The following is a 27,202-nucleotide window of genomic DNA, read 5'->3' as shown; positions in this document are numbered from 1 at the left end:
AATTTTATAAGGGTGCCAGTTTTTTCCCCTCTCTTGTCTACCAAAAGATTTTAAGAGGCTGAGTTACAATCACGCAGCTGTAAGCACAACAACAGAGTGCAAGACAGTGAGGTAACCATGATGCTGGCACAGGGTCTGCTATCAAACTGTGCTGGGGAGCCTCAGGAACAAGCCTGTGCTTCCCAGTCCAACTCTATGGAGTTAAATGTGGGACCTTCCTAAGATCCTGACTCTGGAGCTCTGTGTGTACTTGCCTCCTGAGGGACAGGTGCATGTGCTAAAGCCCAAAACAGAAGTTCTTAAATATATCCCAAATTCCTTGGCCACACCATATATCCTAGTTAAAGGGGATTGCATTACCTGAAATAAGCTGTGGTTTTATGAAATGTCTTGAGGTAACACAGATCTTCAACATTTCCCCCGAAACAGGGAAAGGTCACTACTCCCATATTTGATAATGTAACAAGCAACAGGAAATATCTTCTGAAAAGGGATTTTTACATATACACAGTTTATTCAGCAAAAGAATAAGTAAGATCTTTGTGATGTACTTTTTGAACATTTTTCCATTCAGCCACAGCACCAAGTTCTAAGATAATCTATTTCTGCCTGGTTTTGCCTTCTCATTGAAGGAGAGCCACTAAAGCAGACTACATTCTTCTGCAGTTTCCAGTTTCTTCTGTCACATAAGCTCCCAGCCAGGACTTTGAGGTTAACTGCTATGCCTTAAGTCCCAGCCTGCAAGACAACTGTCTTGCAACTCAGTAACTTCTATTGAAAAGAGATGCTGTAACACCTGGGCCAAGTCATTCAGGAGCTGGCTGCCCTTTCACATCCTTGCTAAATCTTCTCTGTGTTACCCTGCACCTCTTAAAATTTCTCTAAATAAGTTAAAAGAGATAAGAAAGTGAAAGGGCACAAAACAGCCTCAGAGCACAATACTTTGTGTTGGCCGTGGACAGTGAAAGTTATAACTGGCTTACACACAGCACTGATGGCTTCAGTTATTACTAGCAAGTTTCCTAATACTAAACACTGGAATAACTTGCCCAGGAAAGACTGGAGTTTTCATCACAAGAAATCTTGAAGGCTAGGTTAAAGAAACACACTGAGAATATTTAAGATACAAATGATGTTGCCTTAGGGTAGAGAGACATAGGGCTAGATCATCTCTTACAAACCTTTCATCGTGTATTATCTATTAAAATGTTGTCACCTTCTCAGCCTGTACAATAACAGCATCACCTCCTTCAAAGCACACTGCAAACCACAGGATTATCCTTCTTCTGCAATTGTCATTTCTGAACACCTGACACACATCTGTAAGGTGGATAGGTTTTCCTGTCCAGGCAGAAGGATTATTTCTAGTCACTCCTGCAAGCATTCAAACTGCGCAAACAAAAAATTAGTATTTCATCCAAAAAACTGCAAAAGAAAACAACAGGCACTGTGAAGCTCCCAAAGAGGAGGAGATTGGAGAGCTGTCTGCACCAGAGAATTACAAAAGGCACAGAGAGTCTAAAGGACAACAAGGTCAAGTCTCAATCCTGTCATTCAGGGACTAGAAAATGTTGACTAACATTTACTAAGATATTATGAAAGAGTCTCATACATAAGTTAAGAAATAGAATTCAATTATATAGCACACAGTCAGTTCTTGTTCCTCTATTTGCTCATTCATCCCAAATAACCACATTTAAAGGCTTTCATTCATGCATAAACAGGATTATAGAATAAGTTTACAAACCCCACTCTAGAGCTGAAAAAAAAATCTATGGTAAGCTGAGCCACTATAACTACTCTATGGGTAGATTTCAAAGGACATCCCCCTACAGAATTGCAAGCATCTGCCTACCCTCCAGAGGGAATCAGTGTAAAACTTCTGTTTTTTATGAACTAATTCCGACCAAATACCATACTTGCACTGTCTGCCAAAATGAGAGAATATTGTGCTCATTACTCAGCTCCTGTGCAAGCAACACACTTGCAAATTCCAAGGAGATGCACCAGGAAAGATTTGAGGACCCACAGTTTTAGCATTAGGAATATTCCTTCTTGCCAGGCCTTCAGGAGGCAGCTGGCTCCACCAGAGGGACCATCCTGTTAACTCCAGCACTTGGAATAGCTCATACAACTACACCACAGGTTCCAGCCAGGGGTCTGACAATGCTTTCACACCTTGCCTTTCAAAAACAAATTGGAACTAGGCCCACCAGTGCCTTGCCCACAGGGTCAAAGTCAGCCAGGTAACTCCCTATGGCCCCTGTTCTCTTACTCATTTTCCCTCAGTCAGAAGGTTTAATTTTGATTACATTTCCACTCTGGACATGGCTGAACTACATTAGAGGACTAACTAAAATGACTAACCAGCCTGAGGCTGCAAAGGAGGAAATGCCACACTGTCCTGTTTTGTATCACACTCAGTCCCAGCAGGACTCCATGCCCAGGCTAGGAAACCTAAGGTAAGTCCCAGGCATGTGCTGTGGGCACAGTGCCCCAGTGTGGGCACAGGCAGGGCACAACACTCAGCTGCAGCACCTGCAGACACATCCTTGGTAAAGCAGCAGCAACTGGCAACAGGTTCCTCCTGCCAGAGCTGTATTCTGAAGGTCCCTTGTCACAGGGACCTCCTTTCTGAACATTCAGATAACATGTCCAGCAGTGTTTCCAAGTAGGCAGAAGAGGATTAGGAATCGGGGCCACAATTTTCAGCTCTTTTCTGTGGACAGGAGACCACTTCACTGAAAGCAGTAAATAGGCAAGTATGCTAAAGAAGCTATCTAGAGCCCTACTTGAAAAACTTTAAACCCATTCTTTCCACGTTGTTACTGTTATTCTTAGAACTAATCAGATGCATGTTTATAAATCTTGATGCAAAGCCCTTCTGCAGGTAATATTACATAATTTTCATGGTGAAAAGTGAAGTCTCACAGAGCCCGTTGTACATTTTACGTTTTCACAAGTACAACATAAAGAAGTTAGAGTGAGAACCAGGAGTTCCACTGCCCTCACAGCACTAACTGCCATACAAATAAAAATACTGTCAGCTGCAACAGCACTGAGCTTAAATAATATATTAATAGTACTGTCATTCTGCACACTCCAAGCCACAAAACCCTTCAGTTAAAAACTGATTCTGTTTCATCCTTTACTTTCAAGGCCTAGTTCTGAGGTAATTAATACTTGATAATTAATTGCATGCAGAGCATATTCCAGATGCACCATAGGGATGGTGCCAAGAAAGAAAAAAATCTGTGGTCAGAGCAGACCATTCCAAGAATCAATCATGTCTGGGTACAGAACACACAGCCCTCAGACCCTGGAACTGACATTTGAGGTCCGAATTTACAAGCAGAACTGCTCTGTCCTGGATGAGCCACATTTGTCTCCTTTGGAAGTCCATCAAACATGCCAAACATGCAGCAGTGGGTGGTGCTCTTTCACACCCTCTTCTCCAGTGATAGTATTGATCCTCATCAGAGGAAATAGCCAGGATCTTGCACTGGCCATGTCAGAAAAGGGTGGCACCTCCAGTTTATGGTCAGCTCATCATAGCTGCTTCATTTTTCTTTGTACAGATCTTGGTAACAGAGAAAATTAACAAGACATTAACAAGAATAACTCCTCATCCACCGAGACTTTGCAATCTCATTTCTCTCTTAATATATATGCTCACAATTCTCTCATTTTTTTTTCTTTCTCAAACACACAGAGGAAGAATTTAATCTTTAAATAATAATTTTAATAATGTCAGACAAAAATCAAAGGAAGAAATCACAGATTATGAAAATACTTGATTTGACCATTTTCTGTTGTTTAAATATCACCATGGAATTTGCATGACTGACACCAAAATCACAAGAATCAAAAAGAAGATTCTGTCTTCAGAAAGTCAAATGTACTGATGGAGTTTGTGCATCTTTGCAAATATCAGTCACTTACAAAGACCATCAGTTTACTTGAACAAAACAACTGATGTGAATTAATGACCAAAAGAGAAATAAAATTCTTGAACTTAAAGCATTCCACTTCCAAGGTGCTGGCCTATGAAAAGCAGGTACACCACGACCAATAGGGAAAAAAAAAGAAATAACACAAACAAACAAACCAGAAAAAACCCAACTCAAACCAAAAAAAATAAAGAAAGAAATTCATAATTTTAAAACCACATTCTGCAGGCAGGTTAGTCAGACGTTGTGGTTCCATCAAAGCAGCCTAAATTTCACTTGTCTTTGTACTTATCAATTTACTTTAAGTCTTCAGAGATAGCAACAGGGAAGCCCCTAAATTGGCTTTCCAAGAGGGGACAGATGAGACTCCATGTTACCGCTGTTTGGAACAGCTGGCATCTGAATGCTCTCTTCCACAGTTTTTCTCACTGGTCCTATAAGAAATCAACTGAAATTTTCTGAAAGTCACTTGCATTAAAAAATGAGGTCCACTCAATGCTGGCAGTAAGCCAAATAAAATTAAAATGATGTTGATACTCTAATAAAGTGATTAGGCAAGCTAAAGGGTCTTGTCTGTTGGCAGCTCTGACTTACCAGTTCACTTAAGTGAAACCAGCAAGGTAGTGGGGGCTGCACACCTTTTGTGGCTCCTCTCTCCCGTTGCAAAACATGGTGAAAAATAAAAGCATAGGAAGGTTACTGCATATAAGCAGAGTACAAGGACTACATTTTCACTAGGCTGATGAAAACATTACCTTCCAGTTGAGTGCAATTTCACAGTCCAAGGCAAATTTCAAAGCTCCAGCTTTTATTTTTAAAAAGAAATTCAGTATTTAACTGAGAGATTTTAAAAAAATTTATATCTTTGAAGGATTTAAGAAGTTGCCTCACCTAAACAACCTCCCTTTTTCGAAGACCCTGTGTTACACAGAATGGTTTTAGGGAAAGAGAAGCAAAGGGCAGAGGGTGAAATAAATACTTCAATCATTATAGATGCTTTGTCCACATCTCTCTAATAAAGAGTGGGGGTTTCTCAATTTCATGCAGTAGGGTTGCATTGATATTAGGTTCATCTACAAACTCTATGTCGCACGCCTGGGCGCTGCAGGGAGAGCGCTCCAGCTCCAGCACTGTTATGTTGTTTGGCGCCGAGGCAACGAGCACATTCCTTGGAACATAAAGGGTCAGCTGGGGACCACGGGCTGGCCAGTAGCGACCAAGATTAAAGCCATTGATCCAAATTTGCCCCTGTCAAGAGAGAAAGAAAAAATAACAACATTTTAATAATCTGTCAGAGGTGAAATGACAAAATAGGTTTAAGCATAACATTCTTAATATAGTAACTGAACTCCTTTCACCTTTCAGTTTGATTGAACACAAGGATAGAAAATCTATGCTAATGACAGTCAAAAGAACCCCAATTCCCTGAGCAGTCAAAGCCATTGCTAATATTTCAAAAGGAAGTGGTAAAACACTGCAGTAACTCCAAATATGACAATAACTAGAAAAACAACTGCAGGCTCCTTGCACTGATTTTTGCTCCAAGTTTAAGACCAAAACAAATCCAAAAACTGTATTTGCTTGAAGCTAATTGTTAAAAGGAGAAAGAACTCACAGAAGAAAAAAACAGATCATAAGGCTCTTATGGTTTTCTGTACAAGTATAAGACTACAACACCTTGGTAGTCTCAGTTCTGTGATTTCGAAATCACAAGATACAGCTTGTCTAGACACATGAAATTCAGATCTCTCTTTTACTTGTAATAGCTTGGTCGACAAAAGTACTTCTGCAATCACACTGCAATAAAGTACTGTTGTAGTTACACACAACCATTAAAGGCCTTGGGATCTTCTAGTATTATTTTAAGTACTATGAAATTGTGGCATACAAATTTTTAAAACTGCTTTTTATAGTTGAGGTGGTCAGAACCCCTAGCTCAAAATAATGTACTAACATCATAAATACCTTAAATTCAAAAGATTAAAATAAATGGGCAAGGAAAAAAGTAAAAAGTGAAAACACTAATTTATCTACAGACACACTGAAGTGACATAAATGCAGATTTTTCCAGAAGTCCATAAATTGGCAGGCTGCAGGATGTTTAGTAAAACCGTAAACTGACTCCTGTCTTGGCTCTCAAGACAGAGGGAGGATATCCTGCTGATTTGCATAAATATTTTGGTTTTACTCCTCCAAAGGGTCCTTTCACTGTGTATCAAACAAGAGTTTAGTGTCAAGAAAAGGGATGGAAACAGATAACTGTGTCTGTGTTTCTCCCTCTTGCTTTGGCCTTTGGTAATCAAAACAGAGGAAAACCAGACTCATGGCATGGATGTACACGGATAAACATAATAAAATTGTCTGAATCAGTGGAAAGCAGGACTTTTACTGCATTCAGTGACTTCTAAAGTTGTTTGGGATAGCTGATATCAGAATATTTTAATACAATTTACAGAAGCAGAAATGTAATATAACAAGTATTGCTGGTTCAAGCTGCTTTAGAGGTATTTTTCTAGTGTTTCTTTCTTCAGGTATTTATGAAAATAAATTTTACGAACTCACAAGAGAAACTTTTTAAGGAGTTAGTAACATGCAAATGCAGCTGAATTATTTCACCTCTGTATCCACTTCCGTGGTATAAGATCCTATCTTGCACTGTTCTGCCAAGGTGTTAATAAACCTTGGCCTCAAATGCTTTTTTTTTAAATCAAGTTTGTCTTTATTCAAACACACTACCCTCTGTAGTAGGTTTAGAAGAAAACATGGCATGAATGCAAGTTCCCCACACACAAAATGGATGAGTGAGTGTACCCACTAGACTGTGGCCCTCCTCTCACAGAGAATGACAGCAATCTGTGGGAAGTAGGTGTTGAGTGTGGGAATCAACTGCAGTAGAGTTCTGATGCAGGAGATATGATCAGACAGGTCTCTGTTTCTGATCTGAATCAGTCACTGGCTGTAACTCTTTTTTCCAGTAAAGCTAAGAACTTACATTTCTCAACTCCAAACTGGCTTTCTTACCACTGCAATTTCTAAAGACTCCACACTCAGGAATTTGTAAGCCCCAAACAAGCAAATTATGACATCATATCTACTAATAAATACGCCCTAGACAAAATAAAAGAGGGAGGAACTTCATCTTCACTAGCAAGATTTCCTTTAGCAGGGACAGCAATTATAGCCCATGATTCCACAGAAAACAAGAACAGTTCTGACTCCAAATCCTCTTTTCTTTTGAAGAAAATAGGTCCAGTAAATCTAAATATTCACTCAGTGGCGTGTATGCTTAAGGGCATTGTGATTCCTCATGTGGAGGGTGGAGTAAGTTTTCTTACTACTGAAAGGTTTAAAAAGCACTGAAGGCAAGCAAACTACAACACAGGTTAACACTGTTCATACTGCACCTTTCCTTCCAGGCTGTCCCTCATGCTATATTCCTTGCCTTTGCAAAGGCAGAACCCATCATTAGGACTTTAAGTTTTCTTGGTAAGTGCTGCTTCTGTGGTTTTTCAACTACTCAGGTGAATTTTAACTCCTGTTAAGAATCCCACTCCACACTTAAGTAATTTACACAGTGCCATGCAAGGAACTAAGGCACACATACAGTGACTGGAATTTATACCCATCTACCTTAAAGGCATTTGCTCATTTGTAAACTTATCTGAAAGTCTCAGTTTCCAGGTATCTTACTTCAAACTCTCATCCAATCCATATAAAGCTTGAAGGATAAATTCAACAGCCAAACTAAAGCTCTTCTGGAATCTCTCCCCAGGACTGCTTTACAGGGTAAACAAACTACATAGAACAGAGGTTTCCATGGATTAGAGTAAAAGATTTCACCAGTACCTAAGAATTCTTGGATTACCTTGCCATTTTAAAACTGGCATGTGTGGCCACCTCACTTCCTGAAGAAGATTTATGACTGATAGGGTCACAGAATTTACTAAAAAGGCCTAAGATTCCAGTTGCCATGAGAAAAAAGCTATTTTTTCAATTTTATTCAGTGATTGTGTGACATGCACTATACAGGGACAGGAACTAAGACAGACTTTCTCATCTAAGCTCAGGGTCAGCAACACCAAGAGCATGCAATAAATCACAGCCTACTGCATATTGTGAAGTGCTTTAACCACTACAATACTGGCAGTGGAGACAGACCAAAAGCAGTTCTTTCTCCTACTTTATTTTAATAGCAGTAAATTAATTGTTTCAGAAAAGAACAATTTTGCTACTTAACACTGCCACAGGCATTTCCCTAAAGCCTGGAGTTAAACACTTAGGCTTCCAAAGAGTAGCACTTCAGTGCACACACACTGCTCCCTGTGCCTCCCACCAGGAGCAGCTGAGCTGCTCCTCACCCATCCTGCATGCTGGTGGTTTCAGACATGTCACTATGAAAACACACTCCTTCCTGCTCTAGCTACACTCCAACCCTGTGAGAAATTCCCATTGGCAAAGATCTGCCCACAGCTTCTCACAGCAGTGCTCCCTCATCCATTCAGTCCAGGTACAGGCAACCATGCACTAGATCCACATCTGTGGCACACCATCAGCCACAGAGTCCAACACTCTTTATGCTTTGCAACAGGATCCATAGTTCCTAACATAGCACCTCAAATATGATCCAAAAAAACTCCCTGCACAACCAAATGCAACACTTCTAAACAGCCTGACAGTTAATCTTTCTCACTGCTGAAAAACTTGGGTGCATTGGTTCAGTTGTTTTGGTTTGGGGTTTTTTTTTTGTGATGCTCCACTTTGTACATCAACACCATGTATCTTCTGAATATGTTTCCCTTTTCTTGTTTCATCCCCAGATTTATTTAAAGCAAAGAATCAATTTCTTAGTCATTTAAATAAATTTGAGACACCCACCTCTGTGACCAACATCTACCCATCTAGGAGAGGTGGACTTTGATTGTCCATAGAAGTTTCAGTAGCTTTTTAAGTGGACTTTGAGGTTTTTACAGCAAAAAATGTGTACCTTTGTCCAACCAGGAAAATTGACATAGGTGTCCTGTGGCAAGTCTGGAATCCCTCCAGGAATTGAAAGAGTACCGGTGTAAAATGTAGGTACTTCATAACTCAGTGCTTTGACAGCAGATGTGTTCTGGTTAGGAAGGGGATAAATAATGTCATAGTTCACTGCTCCATCTATGTCTAGAGGATAGATTTCCCATCCAACAAGTATATCTTCAGCAAGAGTTAAATTTGAAACCAGACCCTAGGAGAAAGAAAAAAGAAACAATACAGAAATATAATTAGCTGATGCTATTGAAGTTATTTGGGTGTAACTATAAATCAGTCACAAATAAAAACTGAATCAAAGTAACAGCTGGCTCCCAATCTGTGTACAAAAACCACAAGTATCTGGTCTTCACCAAGTTATAAGCTTTGCTTAAAAATAAAGGGCTTCATTTATTCTCTGTGAAAGATCTGTTCCTCTTCAGAGCTTCAGGCTTTCATTGATACATAAGAGTTTTTTTTAAATTCTTTTGCTGTAACTGGAAAAATTTCTGTTTTGCTTTTACATGGACACGATTCCAAAACCTGAGGCTTAATAAAAAGGAGAAGCAACATTAAATGTCATTAAGCCTGAGATACCATCGCTTGGTAGCACTGAGTCATTAACCCAAGACATTAAACTTGTGCAATAGCAGAGAAAGTGGTATTTACTTCCCGCATATCTTCTCCAGACAAGATACAGTACAGTAAAATCAATGCACATGCCCAATTCAGTGAAATGCTTTCAGCTTACAGCCAGCTTCAAGCCCATGGAATCCCATCTCATTCCTATGGGACCATGTACACAGGGGTTCACAGCACACTGGGGTGCTTGCACACCGAATGCCAAAGCAAGGTTAGGTCATCATTTAAGAAGAATGAAAAGAACATGAAGTTACCTCTGCACACACCCTAACGTTGTTACAGTAATGGTTCCTAAAGCAGTGTTTCAGTGCAATGCAAGGGGCTGGTTTTAACTGCTCGACCCTGCACAGAAGCTGGTTTTCACAGCTGGTGCAACACTAGTTATGTTGCAAACATCACATGTCAAACAGGAACAAGCTAACCACAGTTTCCATGGCTTTGGAGAGCTGATACTATGTCGTGTGTCTGCTGTGATATCTCCTAAGCATTGCACTGTCTCCAAAAAGCTCACCACCTGTATGAGCACTAAGTGGTTTTCTCTTCCTTTACCTAATGTCCACTACAGAACAGGAGCTTATTTTGCTTATGTCAAAAAAATATCTGCAAGTGTCAAAAGTTAAGTGACAAAACTTTTCTATAAAACCTAGACTCTATTCTCTCTAGCAATCAATTGAAGTAATGCAACATAACTTTAGCCTGAACTTTCTAACCTGCCTCCCTAAGCTCATCCGTAGTCACTATCAACAGAGTGATTTTTCAAATTACATTAAGTATGTACTAAACATTCTTACTTAGGTCTGCATAAGAATACACATTCAATGATCCTTATCTGGAGAGGATTTATAGGAAGTAAATACCACTTTCTCTGCTATTGTACAAGTTAATGTCCTGGGCTAGTGACTCAGTGTACCAAGATGTGGATATACATTTTCCGAGTAAAACGGAGATATAGGTGCCAGTGTGCATGTGAATAGACACATAAAATAACAGAAACCACACTCTTCCTTCCTTTGTGTCTTTTAACAACATGACTTAGATCAACAGGATGTTTTAAAACCAAAATCCTTTAGAAATTCCTTCCCAAAAGCTAGATGCCTAGTTCCATCTCAAGCTCAAAAAAGTGATGAAACTCCAGCCAAACAAAACCCTGAAAACCTATCCTCCTTGTTAAAAAATGGAAGGCTTCACAAGACAGGAATCTCTTCCCCTAACTGATTTTCAAAACCACATGGGTTTTTAAAACCCAAGGTATAATTACACCCAGTTTTCAAAATCAACATGAAGGAGAGCATGAGGGATGGAGTCTACAGAAAGAAGCAATGCACACAGTCCAAAGCTACCCAAGGAAGGCTGCCTTTTGTACTCAGAAAGATCCTGCTTTTAGAGGATTATTTTCCCTGTGGACATGTCTCTTAATCCTGCTTTCACTCTTATACGGTTAAAAGGTATAAGTGTGAATTTCAGCTCAACCACAGCAACTGAGCACCTCATTAATCCAACCTCTACTCTCTTTCCTTAATTTAAAACTAAGCATATAGGTTTCCTTATCATCTGACTGTTAATAAATTATTAATTAATTAGTTAATAAAAGCAGTGTCTCTGCTGCCTCAACATGAAGGCAAAACACTGGGGTACCGCTTCCTTCCCCTGCCACTTAGATAAAGGCAAAGTACCTTGAAGAGACAGTATGAACTGAATTGTAATGAACAATTAGCACTACTGCTACCTACTGCATCCTAATAATATCAAAAATCAAGAAAAAGGAAAGCTGTGAACTGTACACAGCACGAACATAATACAAGACTCACCTCTAAAGCACTCCTGTCTTTTATTGACTGTTATGCAGCACTGGGGATCCCATTAAGTCTAAAACCAGAAAAGTTTACTTTTTGCCCCTGCCCTTCCTAGGGCTACATTAGTGGTACTTCCATGGTATGGGGTTTACATGGCAAGGGTTTGTTAGCAAGGGGAGCTGCAGTGGGGACTCTTCTGAGAAGATGCCAAAAGCTGCCCCATGTTAGACAAAGACAGTTCCAGCTGACTCTGGAACAGACCCATTGCTGAGCCCATCAGTGATTCTGAGAGCATCTCTTTGATGACATATTTAAGAATAAACTGAGTTCCCAAAGTTGAGTTTGTTTTGACCATGACAGTAATTTCTGAATGATCCCCTTGTCCTTATCTTGAACCACAAACTCTTTATTGTATTTTCTCCCCCTCTCCTGTTGGTGGAGGACGAGTGACAGAACGAGCACAGCCAAGGCCAACCCACCACAGCCTCTCATGCATGGAGGTGACAGTCCTGAAGTGTAGCACACACCCAGAAGCTCTGTGATAATAGCAACACCAGGTCAGTTTGGGTGAACTGGCACTTTTGCATGCTGAAGTGCTCATGGACAGCCTTTCCCAGCCACACACAGAGTACTGCAAGGGTACACTGCGGCCAAATGAAATGGGGCAAGAAGAAAGATACAACAGGGTATTTATGTACACATACATACATCCTCCCAGCCTCCAAAAGCAACCCCAGGAGCCTCAAAGCCTCAAAGTGCAATCAAGTTCTGGACCAATTTCCCACTCATTTTTGGAGTTTATAGAAACAATTTTAATACTACTATTTATAAACTCATCTGAACCGGAAAATCTTGTGGGTAGCACTTTGGCTGACCATGTAAGCAAAAAACAATAAAAGTTCAAAAGATGTCTAGCAGCTTTTAATTTCACATTGATTCTGATTGAGTCTGGAAAACTCAGATGGAAACTACTGACTAGTTATATTTTAGGTAAAGTTACAGCTGCCTAATCCTGACCTTTTTGCTCTTCCTAATTCACTACTTTCTTTTTAACCTGTGGAAAAGACGAAAAGCCATCACAATCCAATAACTCAATAGATTTTACTTACCTTAAAGTCATTATTGTATCTACCAAAGTTGACTCGGCCCATATTCTCTACCAATATGTCCAGATTTGCTCCAGCTTGCCCAGTTATATTTATCTTAAGTGATTTCTCCCTTTCAAGGATACCCTGAGGTACCTATATGAATTGCAACAAGAAGAAGAAAACAATAAACACTAAAACCCAAGAATGCCCTGTTACTTATTTTTCCAACTTGCATGAAAAGATTAAAAGTGCAAAGGAAAAAAAAGGAGTAAAGAAAATCCCTTTCCTCTCCATCTCCTGCATGTGAGCACATGCACACACAAAGGGCTTCTACATCAACATTCACATTTCACTACATCAGCTGGATGTGATAGTGGGTTTTGAGGCATCTGACTCACAAAAGAAAGTTCCCAAATTTAGTCCAGTGACTGAAAAGATTTTGGCAATATCAGTGACTTAATCATTGGCTTCATTTGACTTAATCATTGGCTTCATTTTCCAATTATGTGTGCAACAATATTTAGTTTTATTTATTCCTTTTCCCACAACACAAGGAAAGATGAGCTTGATCTGGACACAAAGGTGATAAGAGTCCATATGCATCAAATATTAATTGACTGTAAAATACATGAATTTATATTCTCATTAAGCAAGGCCAAAACCCTGCTTATGGAAAGAAAGACTAAGTTTACATTCTGTACAATAAACTTTTTTTTGAAACTGTGGTTAGAAGCCAGTTCTATAAGGTAAGACATTGGCTCAGACTTTCTCCTTCTTCCATCCTCAAAGGAAGAAATAAGAAAAAACTAATAAAAAATTTGCAAATATTGCAGAAAAACACCAAGTATATATATCAGTAACATATTCCATAAACCTGCAAGTAAATCCATTCTCTAGGTCTTTTATTCACCTCAGTCATGAATATGTATCAACATTCAAATATGTCAAAAATGGCAAGATAATAGATAGTCATGTTTTCTGCAATACTAATTGGAACATCGGGTATGCACCAAGTCTATACTTCCTTATTTTCCTCATGTGATTAAATATGATCAGGGTTGCTTTGGTGATCTGAAGAAAGGAGAAAAAAAAATCCAGTCTGCATCCTCGACTTTCATGAAGGCCACTGACGGCATAAATTAATACCAGCAAACAGTGATTTTACCCCATTGACAGAGACATAGGCACGATCATGGACTCCATTTAAAGTTGAAGACAGTGGTGTTGGTTCCACACAGTTCTTTGGAAGTGTAGTTCTATACAATACATATCCAAAATACTAGGAAAAGAAAAGAAAAAAACCCAACAGATTAATGAACCAAGTAATTCTGTTGTTTCAATTCAGGTCATGAATTAAAAATATCGCACGTTTCTGCCTACATGCCTGCACTGAAATCCTAATTTTCATTCACTTCAGACAGTGACTATCACAGATATCATTTCAGGTTAGAGTTTATTTTGACCTTTAGGTAATGGGTGACCTTTAGGTAAACTGGTGAAAATCCCTTTATAACTGAGTTTACACAAAAAACTTTTAAGTTCACTTCTCACTCAGTGCCCAGAAACTGATACATCCATCAAGTCAACATTATCTTGTTATCCATTAAATATTACATGGTTTACATCAGGAACATTTTGGAATAATTTTCACTAAGTTCCCCATCAGGAATGGAAAGAATATGTCATAGCCATTGCTGAGACCTTAGCAGGCTGGAGAGTTGGGTGGAGAGGTAAGTGACAAACTTCAGAAAAAGGCAAGTGCAGGGCCCTGCACTTGGGGAATAATAACCCCATGTACCAGCACAGACTGGGGGCTGATCTGCTGGAAGCAGCTCTGAGAAGAAGGACCTGGGGTGGACAACAAGCTGCTCCTGAGGCAGCAGTGCCCTGGGGACCAAGGAGGCTGATGGTCCTAAGGACATTAAGAAAAAACATGGACAGCAGGTCAAGGGAGATGATCCCACCCCTCTTCTCAGCCCTTCTGAGGCCACATCTGGAATGTTGTGTTCAGTTCTGGGCTCCTCAGAAAAAGAGGACACAGAATTACTGAAGCAGATCCAGCAGAGGGCTATGAAGATGATTAAAAAAAAAGCCATTTAAGACCTGAAAATTAATATTTCAGAGAGGAGAGAAATCAAGGTGAAAGCCTAGACAGCACAGACACCTACATCCACAGGAAGAAGAAAGCCTCAGGTGCAAAACACTGCAGAATATGAAAAGGCCCCCAAAACAAAAATCCAGGACACCTTTATAATACTGTTACTTGTGTCCTAGATAAAGTGTAAGACATGACATAAGAAGAGTAATACCACAGAGGGTTGCTCAAATAAACTCCAAAAAATTACTGTGAAGTGACTACTGAAGGAATCCTCACCTGCTTTAGCTCAACAAAAGTCAATGGGTAAGTGCTTCTCACTGGTCCAGAACGTGACAGTCCATCAAGAACCTCCAACACAGTGCCTGCCTGCAGCACAGAAAAGGCAGATACATGAAAGTCAGTAAGTTTCAGTTGAAATATAACAGCTGGCACATCCACCCATGAAGTCAGCTAGCTCCATGTGTCCAGAAGGTTAACAAATATTTACACCATCCTTGCAGACATTTAAAATACAATATAGCAGACACAACTGATGAACTCTGAAACATGCCACATGTAGAGCAGTGTTTTAATAAAAACAGATGCTCTAATTTTGCTATGCATTCACAAAAATGCAAGTGACCCTTTATTATTTAACTAGAACTACCCCAGGAGTTTCTCACAAAAGTTGTATAAACAAACACAACTGCTCAGTATGATTAATACAAAGCAATATATTATCTAAATTTTGCTCAGTTATACTTAGAATCAACTAGAGAAAATGCCAGTGATTCCCACTGAGTTACTCCAGAATCATTCTGAACTAAGTAGGGATAGAGTTTAATTCCATCAAGAGCCATCCAAGATGAATTTACTCTATTTAGTCTTCCTCTCATATACCAGATTTACATTCAAATGCTTAATAAAAAGGGTGTTTAAAAACATGTAAAACTATACTGTAAGAGTACTCACAGCAGTACAAACTTCTGAAGGTACTTAAATAACAGAAATATTCAACAACTGAAAACTGAACTTTTGCAGAATTTACATGAAAGTTATACTGATATATTAAAATGCACATACAGTATTTTGCAGTGATTTTGAACAGAAGCCAGCATGAATTGTCTATGCATACATAATTAAGTCAGCAGTTTTGGCTGGGATACAGTTAATTTTCTTCAGAGAAGTTAGCATGGGGCTGTGTTTTGGATTCTTGCTAAGACTGCTGATAACACAGGGATATTTTGGTCATTGCTGAGCAGGGCTGACACAGATTCAAGAACTTTTCTGCTCCTCTCACCAGACAGCAGGCTGGGGATGCTCAAGAAGCTGGGAGGGAACACAGCCAGGACAGCTGACCCCCACTGACCAAAGGCATATTCTGTACTATTGATGTCATGCTCAGCAATAAAAGTTGGAGGAAAAAGGAGGAAGGAGAGACGTTTGGCATGACAGTGTTTATCTTGTCAAGTAACCAACACACACAAATTGTTCAAAAGGTGTGTGATGTGGCACTCTGGAACATGGTTTAGTGAAGAACACAGTAGTGGCTGGGTTAATGCTTGGACTCAGTAACCTCAGAGGTTTTTTCCAACATTAATGATGCTGTGATGGAGCCCTGCTTCCCTGGGAAGGCTGAGTGCCTCCCTCTGCAAAGGTAGTAGCAAATGAGCTCCTTATTTTGCTTTACTTATGTGTGCAGTTTTTGCTTACCTACAGAACTGTCTTTATCTCAACCCACAAGTTTTCACACCTCTACCTTTCTGATTCTCTCCCCCACCCTACTGGGGGAGAATGAGTGGCTGCAGGGTGCTCAGCTGCCTACCAGGATTAAACCACAACAACCATGTAGACACAGATCTAAACAGACTTCTGAATTGAGACTGTCTTAACTCTAGCTAGGAACAAGCAAGACATAAGGAAATAAAAGGTAACACCAACACTGTCTGGTGGTTGGGTCACCCTTACTAGCCCACAGCTAAGCATGTTCACTTGTGCAAGAAGATTGCTGGTCAAACATGGCTTGCAAATTTTTGATTAAAGTTGCTTGCTCTCGTGTTTTCAGTTTAAAAGTCATACCTAAAATCGCAATCATTTTTCATGCAGTAAAATCTCCCAAACATTCCAGACTGCATACATGGTCCACTCCTTATCCTGTGCTCCTCCAAGGGAGCCAGTAATGTTACAGCAATATGCAAATTTGTCATGCCACAGGAGAGATTTAGCTAAATCAGGTCTTCTAAAAGAGCTGTGAAGCAAGAAATGCACAAACACTGACAAAGGTAATTTATAGAATTGAACAATTCTATGGGCTTTAATAGTCTTAGCCCTAGGTGGACAGCAAAACCAGAAATGACTACAAGCAGCATTAAGACCTGGTCATCACTTGAATGAGCAACTAAGTGGCAATGAAAGCTGCTTTGTGCCTTGCTGACCTGAGTATTAGCAGCTTGTACATGTGCCTGTTGGACTTTTTATTTTTAAGTCCCTGCTACCAAAGGGGCTTCTCTTCTGAATATGGGTCAACCAGGTATGATTCTCTTAGGGATTGGTAGAAGGTTGTTTCTTTGAAACTCCAGGAGTTTATTTTTGTTCAGCTTTTCAGTCTTTGGTGATACATACAAAAACAGCCTTCAAGACAAGATTTGGTCTTGCTGCACATTCCTGTTGACTGCTACTTAGCGGACAATCAGTACCACAAGAGAAATTTACCAGTAAACTTAAAAATTACAAATATTGTCAGGAATTTTTAAAAACAACCTGTAAAACAACAGATGACTGCTAAATATAAAAGCAATACTTATTTAATCCTCCAAAGCAAAGTCTTCAAAACCAAGTGTAAAGTCAAGCATGACAGAAAAAAGGAATGAAATAGCTCCAACAGGAATATCAACTACAGGCAGCATCCTGTTTGCTTAACCCCTTTCTAGCCCCGACACACACCAGCACTGCCTGCTACTTGCTATTGCTTGAGCTCTCCACATTTTAAGAACTGAATACTTCTCCAGAATTTAAAAGTCTGCAGGCTGCTGTGCTAGGGCAAGCACTTCCTTGTGACCAAGCACTTCTCAGGGGCCCCCAGGTGCTAACCAGAAACTATCACCTGCTCACAAGCCTGCACAACCACGTGGATACATCACAGGAACCAAGATTAATTTACTCTCCTCTGGAACAATGCTTCCCAAGTTCTGGGGCTTAAAGTCCTTAAAATCTATCATCTTGTTCACACTTCTACTGTGGTTCTGCCTTTGCTTGCCCTCATTCCTCATCTTCAACACTTCTCTTCTGCATCTGTGCAACAAGATTTTTTCCGTATCACCTGCTTTCCTGCCTTTGCTCTTACATAGCAATGTCAGCATACAGCATCTTTTAAGAAACTGCATTTTTCCCACCCAGTAAGATTCTTTAAATAAATTAATAGCTCAGAATGAGTAACTGTCTCATCAGGGGAGTTGATACTTAAGGACTGAACTACCACAGAATATCTTGAGGAAAAAAAAGACAGAGAACATCTTGCTCTGGTTACATGTACCTCTGTAAAGTACATTCATATGACCCCTAAAAATACTCCAGAGTCTCCTTTCTCTCATCCTTTCTGCAAAAGTGTCAGGGGAGTTGGTTCACTGGAGTAGACACAATGCTCTCTGTGGCAGACTGACTGCTGGACCTCAGCTGCAGAGTGAAAATCCACACAGTACCTGTGTGAGCACTGACTGTGACTGCAAATGACATAGCTAGGAAGTTTACTGTTACCAAAGCTAAGTGCTATTATTTAGAATATTCCCTCTCTGATAGTCACCAAAATACATTAAGGCTTCTTCATACAACAAGGTGTATTGGAGCTGGTTCCAGCTAGAGCTAGAAAGGAGTTGGGAAAGCAGCTTTGAGCTGGCACAGTACAAACCCTCTGTGATTGGAGATTTGACTTGTGTTGCAGGGTAACCCAGCAGAGCAAAAGCTAAGCAGTGGGTCACAGAGCAATAGGCCACCTTCTTCACAGAAAACAGTTCCAGAGACTCTCAGTGCAGATGGCACTATATGTACAAGCATGACAGGAACCTTACATCTGGCAGTTTAGACATGCTATCTGCATTCCTAAAACTGATGTCTGGAGAGCTTCTCTCAAAAAATCACAAGGTGTAGAAGGGGAAGATCAGGTCAAAGATGCAATATTTGACTAAGTTTGGTCATCTGACTCTTGCAAGAGTCCAGCAGCATTTCCTGAAGGCATGAAAGAGAAAGTTTTTCATTCTACTGAAATTGGACAGCCTTATCTGAGAGCCACAGCCCCATGACAAGATGGGAGAGTCAAGATCTGATAACTGGGCTGCCAAGTGCTCGCAACCAAAGACAGCAGCTATGGTGGTGGGTGTAGCGGTAAGAGCCTATAATTAGTCACTGCTGCCAGTTCAGTGAAACCTCATCTGGGAAGAAGACACTCAAAGGTTGTTGAAAGTGATACAGATCTCTTTCAACTTCACAGATGAACCACTTCTATGCAAACAGTTCTTCTGCCCACCACTTGAGCGGAATGACTTGAAAATGCCTGCAAAGCCTTATCGCTACTAAATTTTGCAATGCTTCAGTTGCAGAGATGAGATACCTGACTAACTGGAAAAATAACTGCCAAATTGAAATTACAGAGTGTGAAATCAGAGCATTAGGAGTTACAGTATCCAGCACATCAACTGCAGTAATCCTCCCTCTCAAAACTTGTCTGTGCCCAGCCGAAAGAATGTAGCCAAGTTCATACCTGCAGGGTCCTCTGTTGCCCATTAAACCATCCACTTCACTCACAGCAGGAACCTAGTTCTCAAATGTATCTCACAAAAAATTGTCCTCGGTCCTAAAATGATGGTGCTGCAGTCAAACCCCAGATACTTGTGAGCTGACCAGCTATACCACTACTGTCACACAGGCTGGGTTCTGAGTGCTTAGTTCTGTGTGCTTTTCCCTTAGCAGGAAACCAATTCAATTTCTCTCATCAGCTACCGATCTTGTCAGAAACTTTATCAGTAAAACTTTCAAATTTATCAAAAATATTCCACATTCAAAATTTAAAGGTCTTGAAGTATTTTAAATACATATATCCTACTTTTCCTTCCACTTTAGAGGCATCACGAGCTACAAAAACACTTTGCTGTAAGTCTCATGGTAATATTCCCCCAGCTACATGAGTAATCCCCCAGCTACTGATATATGAGTAATCTTAAACAACTATGAATCTGTTGTGTTAATAATATATTAATTTCAGTTCAGCAAAGCTTCAGGCACATACTGCATATTGTACACACTATCTTTTTACAGCCAGGTAAGATGCATTTGATCATTTTCTAACATGGGCATGATTCCTAATTCCCAAACTCTCCCTCCTTCCTGAAAGTTTGCTTTCAAGGTTTTCCTCTTTATTTTGTAGGATATCTAGAGCCTGTTGTGACACCCTCATAAATATTTTTAATAAAAAGCAAACAGGGAGCATCATGAAAAGATACACAGTGTATTACCGATGTTAATTTACCTTCTGCAGGCGAACCTTCCCATATGCAAATTTGGGTGTTGTTGGAGGGATAAGACCTTCTGGTAACTCCTTATACTAGAAAGAGAAGGAGAAAAAACACACACAAACACACACAAGTTAAATAAAAACACACTTTAACTGAATTCTCACTTTACACTTCACAACTTACAGAATTATAACTTTGGCTAAAAGTAAATAACCCTCCCAGAGGCTACAGATGTATCTAGTCTTCAGATGGAGGGTTTTTTCTTTTTTCAAAAGAAAAAAATTGACTTGATCACATATGGTGAAAAATTTTTCATAACCATTCGACATTAGGTAAAGTAAAAAGCATAATTAACAAAGTGAACTACCAAAATTCCCAATGCCCTTGGAGCCCTCCTGTGGCTAGAGCCTGAGTTACTCTCTTCCACAGCTTTTCTGCAGTCCTCTCCCAGTTCATGGGAGCTTGAGTGAACCTTTACAAATCTGTAAGACATCTCACCCTTTGTGCAACACTTCCTTATAGAAATTACTACCTCCAGTACCTTTCCTCTCAGTGTTCCTCCAGTGTTACCTTTCCTCTCCATGATCACCACCTGCTACTCCATTACTGCCTGGGCTGGGGTCTTTGAGAAACAAGCCTGGAGACCACAGCTCCATGAACTCAGCTCCATGAACCTCTGAGGTCCCATCTTTAGCTTCCCTCTGTTCCTGTTCTAGACACCTGTCCAGTCAGTCACAGGGAAACATGACAAAGAAACGCTCTGACCACCCATCCACTTCTGGTTGCTTCTTGTCCTATACTTTTAAGAATGATCACCATAAATCAGCAGAGAAAAGGGATGAAGGGCCTCCACTCACCCACTACTTTCCTGGACACCCTTGAGATGTGGCAGACCAGACAGTGGCTTTCTGCCCAGTACTTTGGCCTTCTCCTTTCTGTGCCTACAACCTTCTTTTCTCCTTGCCATCATCACCTTCTCCCCTCCTGCCACTATTTAATAGCCACTCTTCCCATCTGTTCTTTCATTAACGAGGCATGGCCTGTCTGCATATCAGAGAAAAAACTTCTGCAGATGAGATACCCATATGAACAAGCAATCCAAGACTACATTCTAATAAACATGTACAAAAGATCAACCTTGTGAAGAGTGTCTCCATCTGCAAATTGGTAACTTTGGAGTGCTTACCTTGTCAGGGTTTTGTTCAAATAAATTTGATTAGGGGCTGAAAGGGTTTTTGATTTAGCTGGAGGCTTTGTGTTTTGTTTTTAACAGACCACAGCACTAAATTCCCAATGCTACCCTGTCAAGTGTCAGTCATGGATGGATGAAAGCTTGATTTACATTTCCAGTAAGAAGTCAATTTCTTCTCCTTTGTATTAGAACACAATCAAGATTCCCAAATTTAAAGAAAACATAAGTTGTATTCACCCAAGAGGAGAAATCAAAAAGAAATCAAAAGCAGGAAATTTCAACTCCAATAGTAAAAATTAAAAGAATGCTAACAGCAATTGAAAGAAACTGTAGACTGAAATTCTTCATTACATTTTTTAACTAATGGAAACTGTAAAGGAAGACTTTAATGTTATCCTTGTAGCACAGCTAACATGTTGAACAGAGTCATTTGTTAAAAGTAACTTTATTTTCTTTCATCAGCTTCACCTCAAACAGCAACTGAGTGGAAAATTTGTTAGAATTAGGTTTAGAATCCACAGTAGTGACAGGAAAACATCACTGAAAATCTATGGACATGCAAATTAAGAAACAAACCAACCACAGCAAAAAATGACTCAATACACCTGAGGTTATAGTGAACATTTCACATCTTATCAAGGCTCTCTCACTGCACTAGATTACTACTTACATCTCAGAGAGGGGTCTTGCACCTTGAAGAAAACAACTCAAAATCAGGAAGTTTGTGGATTTCTCTGGTGAGAAAAGCTGTATCAAGACAGGAAACTCCCCTTGGAAAGGCCATCAAAATTATCCCATCAATTTATCCGATCAGGCTTAGGGATAATGGTGAAATTGAAGAAAAAAAAAAATCCACAGCAGGCCTTCCACAGTTAAAGACATAAAGGCATTCTCCACCCTAGAGAAAGTGTAGTACACTTTTGGGAGACCTACTCTTAAAATAAAAACGTCTTCTAGTGCATAGGAATGTTGCTGGTATGCAACAGGATAGTGACTATAAGCCTGAGCCTTGGGATTCACATGGAACCTGTTTTTAAGCCTCATCTGAACAGCCTCCAATGCAAGGCTATTCAAAACATAGACAGAGGTTCCATGTTCTACTTCAATCTCCAGTTTGTGGAGACACTGAATTTTTACAGCAAGGCAAAGCTGGTCCCACCCACTAGTTGCAGTTTGTGAAAACACAAAACCAAGATGTGCTCTTTTGAGTAAGCCTGGTCTTTCTCAGAGGCCCAAAACCTCAACATGGAGTTTGGGACAGCCAAAGCACTAAACTGCAGCACAGATTGGGCTGACATCAGCTCATCACGCTAAGTTGACTGAATGGCTGACTGATGCTGCAAGGAAAAAGCTCTGTACACTCCTCCTCCATCTCTACTCCCAGCCAAACCCTTCCAACCTCCCTCTGCTCCCCCTGTGGCAGCACTGGCTCTCATCCTACTTAGTGAGGTGATTCACCTTACTGACCTTGAGAGAAAACAAATGTAGGAAAAAAGAAGAGCTGAACCATGTCAGAGGCAGACCTACACCAGTATCCTCTCCTCTAAAAGGAAGGAGGAAGCCACTGGGACAGAAAGAATAGCTAGAGAGGGGCAAGATCTTTTGTTTTTTGTAACAAGAAGCAGTTAAGTTGGCCTAATTTTCAGGTTCCATTTCACTTCCCCCAGCTGCAGAAAATAGTACATTGAGGAGTAACTTCCACCAACACAAGAACAAGACAGTTTGGAGGATGTCTCAAAGAACCATTCTAAAAATGTCCTGGGGACACTCACCATACCAATGACTTTTCTGATGGTGAAATACTTTTCTGTCAGATCTCCTGCCTCGCTCAGGGGAGCATCATAGTCATAACTAGTGGGCTGAGGCATATAAGGCATATTAGCACCTAGGGGAGGAGGAAAAAAGAAAAAGCAATAAAAACAGTGGAAGAGATGGATTTTTTTCCCAAAGGTATCAACTGCCAGAATTCTTTCTGATTTCAGACAGATTCTGCTACACTTTTAGATTCAGTGTAGGCCTTGATGTTTGGGATTTGGCATAAAAAACTGAAGGAGGACAATGTCCTTGTGAGCTTACACCACTCTGTGAAATATTCTGAAGAGAAACATATTTATTTGTGCTCCAACTGTTTCACAGCACCAAGTGAAGCAGAAGTAGCCTTGGAAAAGACAAATACCATGTTGGTTTGGTACAACATGTTGGCAATAAACAAAGAACAGCTAGCGCAGTCATGTCTTTTGCCATGGGCAAGTAGGCACAGCTCATTCTTTCACAAAATACATTACTACCTAATTCAAAAGGAGCTCCCCTCCACCATTAGTATAATTTAAGTAATTTCTTACCATTCCAATAGGCAAAGTTAGTCCCACCTATAAACATGTACCTAAAAAGAAAAAAAATCAGGTTTTGCTGAACTGGGAAAAGAAATCCCCCCAAAATTAAGCTCTACTGAACACACACTTACAGGTTAACGTTAGCACCACGTGCCAGGATTTCATTAAGTGTTTTAGCTATAGTTTCTGCGGGCACAACAGAATGACGGTGCCCCCAGTGATCCAACCATCCAGTATAAAACTCAGAATTAACCTGAAAGGAGGAAGGGCAAAAGAGGAAGGGAAAACGTGAAGAGGGAACAAGAACTGAATGCAATGTGAACTAAGGTTCCTAACTGTAAGAGGGAAGGAAAAAAAGGCACCTTGACTAATTTGAGCCATTTTTAAACTACTATAAATACAGCAAAGTACATACTAGATCAGTTCTTTTCAGCAGACTGCAGGTCAAAGGAATTAAAGGATTGTTTCAATAATTTTATAGGGACATTTTGAAAAAAACTGCTTAAGCATCAAAGAGTATGGATTTCTTGGGAACCTGGCAACAAGGATGTGTTTCAGATGCTTGGCATTCAAATAAATGACGGAATCAACATATTCTCTGCAGAACAGCCTATACAACCTGGATGTAATGAAAAATATTTCAAATTGCTTTCTAAACAACTCCTTAGCACAGAGATAATTTTGTAGCCTCAACAGGCCTTCTCCCTTTCTCAAAATGGCTTCCAGTGTTCTCACATCCCACTACAGCTTGTATAAAACCTCTAGGGTAGCTGAAAACAGGAAACAACTTCTAATCTGCCCTTTTAATTCTGCTTTTAACTTCTACCTACACACATATCTCACTAACTTGTCTAACCATCCTTAGTGTTTCCGCCGCTTTGTAAACATTTGTCTTAGCAAGGAAAACTACTGAAGCAAAATCATTACTTTTTGAGACTAAAATAGCATTTGGAGAGCAGCAGTTGATGTGGATTTTACAAACACACAGCGAAGTTCCTCTATTCACTTTTCTGACTTGGAAATTATAGCTTTATGAACAGGTCCCTAAAATTGTTCAAGCAGTGCTGTCAATCCCTCTCTGATTAACAACTTCAAGATTAGACATGATACAAAAAGTTTAAGTGAAAACACATACCAAAGGGCCCATGGGTTCACTGCTCCTTTGAGCTAAGAATGCTGCTGTGACATTGCCACCTATAAACAGAAAGAAATAAAAATTAGTTGCTATATCCATGATTTTCTGGGTTCATCATTTTATTGAAATTGGTGTCTTATCTCCCTTCCAGCCTAGCAAAAAATAATGACAAGAAAGCTGCTCCAGCAAACACAGGAATGAATGCTTTTAATTGTGATGTTTAACTTGCAAAACTTATTTTAAATATATACATGCACATATGCATGCCTGTGTAAGTGTCTTTGCTTTTGAGACACATCCTTTGAAAACCCAGCTTTTCTCAGAAATGACATCCTGGCACAAAGAAGTCTGAGATGTGTCAGAATTGCTATTGATCATTGGAAAGTCTAAGTCTGGGGTTACGTTACCAAGGCTACGGGGAAGAGTAGAAACCAGGCAATCTCTAAAGAGGTGTTTCACTATCACTCCTAGTGGCTCAAGCCAACAGTGGCTGGAAACAACTTCTCTGGTGGAATGGTGGCTCACCATTGCATAAAGGATATCGCTGTAATTTTGCCTGACTGGTGGGAGGAATGATGAGGAGGACTCCATGATATCAGAAGGCTAATTAATTACTTTATTATACTATTATTCTGTACTATATTACACTATATTACACTACATCTAAACTGAAACTGCACAAGCACTCAACTCAACTGAACAAAATCTTTTGACTGTCTGCTGACTGGCAGTCTGGACATGTACTTGGCCCTGATAGGCCAAGGAAACAAAACACCATCACTTTGGGTAAACAATTTCCATATTGCATTCTACTTGGGCACAACACAGGAGCAGTAAATGAGATAAGAATTGTTTTGATCATTCTCTTCTCTGCTTTTCTCACTGCTTGTCTCAGGTTCAGAAAATGTGAATCCCACAAAAGGATCTACATGAAGACATCCACAATTTCATTCAACTTGCAAGAAAACAGATCTCTGCTAAGCACATGTGTTTGGCTGTAGAGAGAATAAAGTACAGAAGAGGCCAATAAAAAATTAAAAATAAATAAATAAAAAAATATGCACAATAAAAAACCCAAAAATATCTGTCTTGGAGTTTGTTTCTTGTGCCCTAAGCCTATTTTGTCAAGTCCATGCAGTACACAAACATTTAAATTCTTAACTTGTCTATCAAAAAGGTACTCTCTGATCACACTAATAATGCTTAGCTTAGCCATTTTTCAGACCTATAACACAATAAATTGTAGCAGTGTGCACATTTCTAATGATCTTCAACAATATTTTTTTCCTAATAACCTCTGGCATAAAAAGAAATGTATTTGGATGGCTGGATTCCAGGACAGACAGAGAACATTAAAAAACCTCAACACCAAAAAGGTATATTAAAATAATCAAGGAATCAATGTCAACTATTATTGCTAATTTTTAGGAGATATGTGCTATGAGCAGCAAAACTGGCTATTCATGATTCCAAGATGCAAGGAAGTGATTATGACATTCTAACTGAGCGGTCATGGGTGATTCTTGAATGTTTAAGAGTATGTTAAATACACATAAACGCCTGTTAACCCATTTAAACAAAGCAGGCAAGTTTGGCAAGCAGTCAAGGAAGTTTGTCCTGCAACAAACACACAGAGCTCAGAATTTTTGGAACCAAACAGCAGTCTCCAACCTGGAGCAAAGTCCACCGTTGCATAGAGACCCTGGAGGGCCCCACACTTCAAGTGAAACTGGCTGGCACCATCAGTTGTGAAGAGCACCACCTCATCCCCAAGATGCTGGCGAAAGAGCTTCAGGAGGAAGCGCAGGTAGTCGTAGTCACAAGCGAAGTAGCTTCCGTACTCATTCTCTACCTGCAGAGCAAAGGCAAGTCAGTAAAGCCATAGCCAATTCAGTCTGCATCTGATAACAAAACAGAAAGCACAAATTCAACCCTCTTGTTCCTTTGATAGCAATATTGAAAATGTCACTAAGTCCAGATGTGAGGAGTATGAGAAGACAAGACTCATTCCTATCAACTGTACTTTACAGTGGACCCATCACTGTGCAGAGCTAAGCCATTTTCCTGCAAAATTCATCCTCCCCCCAAAGTATCTGTTTAGCTACAGTGATCATAATAGAGTCCCTATTAAAATCTGAGATCTATAACTCACCTCCCAAGCAGACCAATAAAACCATAGGTTGTGAAATGATCAAAACTACAACAAAACTGGACATTCAGAACAGAGACATCTACAAAGGGCTCACATGAACCACAAAGCCCTGAAATAGACTCAAAAGGATTGAAGGGAGAACAACTGTGCTACTACTGCGAGGCACACATCTTGCCCCTTTTCCAAGGAGTTGAAATTTTCAGCTCCAGATCCAATAGGTTTCAATCCTGAAGGTTATTTCTGAAAATCCTGTTACAAGCATCTTACTTCTGCCAAAGAATAATTTTTCCCAGTGCTTCTGCTCAACAGACAGAACACACCGTTCAACA

General features: G+C 39.9%; 1 protein-coding gene across 2 annotated transcripts in view; it reads right to left on the bottom strand.

Annotated features, from left to right (window-relative positions):
* Nucleotides 1-3,720: 3,720 nt before the first annotated feature.
* The window catches only part of GLB1 (galactosidase beta 1), a 41,448-nt gene continuing 17,966 nt past the window's right edge, over nt 3,721-27,202 (bottom strand). For both annotated transcript variants that reach the window (XM_063156161.1, XM_063156172.1), the window contains exons 6-16: nt 26,393-26,573; nt 24,722-24,780; nt 23,718-23,839; nt 23,596-23,636; nt 23,026-23,138; nt 20,076-20,150; nt 14,855-14,944; nt 13,646-13,759; nt 12,502-12,633; nt 8,935-9,174; nt 3,721-5,198 (exon numbers count right to left, since the gene is read on the bottom strand). In XM_063156161.1, the coding sequence (XP_063012231.1) occupies nt 4,938-5,198; nt 8,935-9,174; nt 12,502-12,633; nt 13,646-13,759; nt 14,855-14,944; nt 20,076-20,150; nt 23,026-23,138; nt 23,596-23,636; nt 23,718-23,839; nt 24,722-24,780; nt 26,393-26,573 (1,428 nt within the window). In that variant the 3' untranslated portion in view covers nt 3,721-4,937. The remainder of the gene's footprint in view (nt 5,199-8,934; nt 9,175-12,501; nt 12,634-13,645; nt 13,760-14,854; nt 14,945-20,075; nt 20,151-23,025; nt 23,139-23,595; nt 23,637-23,717; nt 23,840-24,721; nt 24,781-26,392; nt 26,574-27,202) is intronic.

This window comes from Melospiza melodia, chromosome 1 (genome assembly GCF_035770615.1).
Source record: "Melospiza melodia melodia isolate bMelMel2 chromosome 1, bMelMel2.pri, whole genome shotgun sequence".
NCBI lineage: Eukaryota > Metazoa > Chordata > Aves > Passeriformes > Passerellidae > Melospiza > Melospiza melodia.
This window is presented reverse-complemented; position numbering and strand designations above follow the sequence as displayed.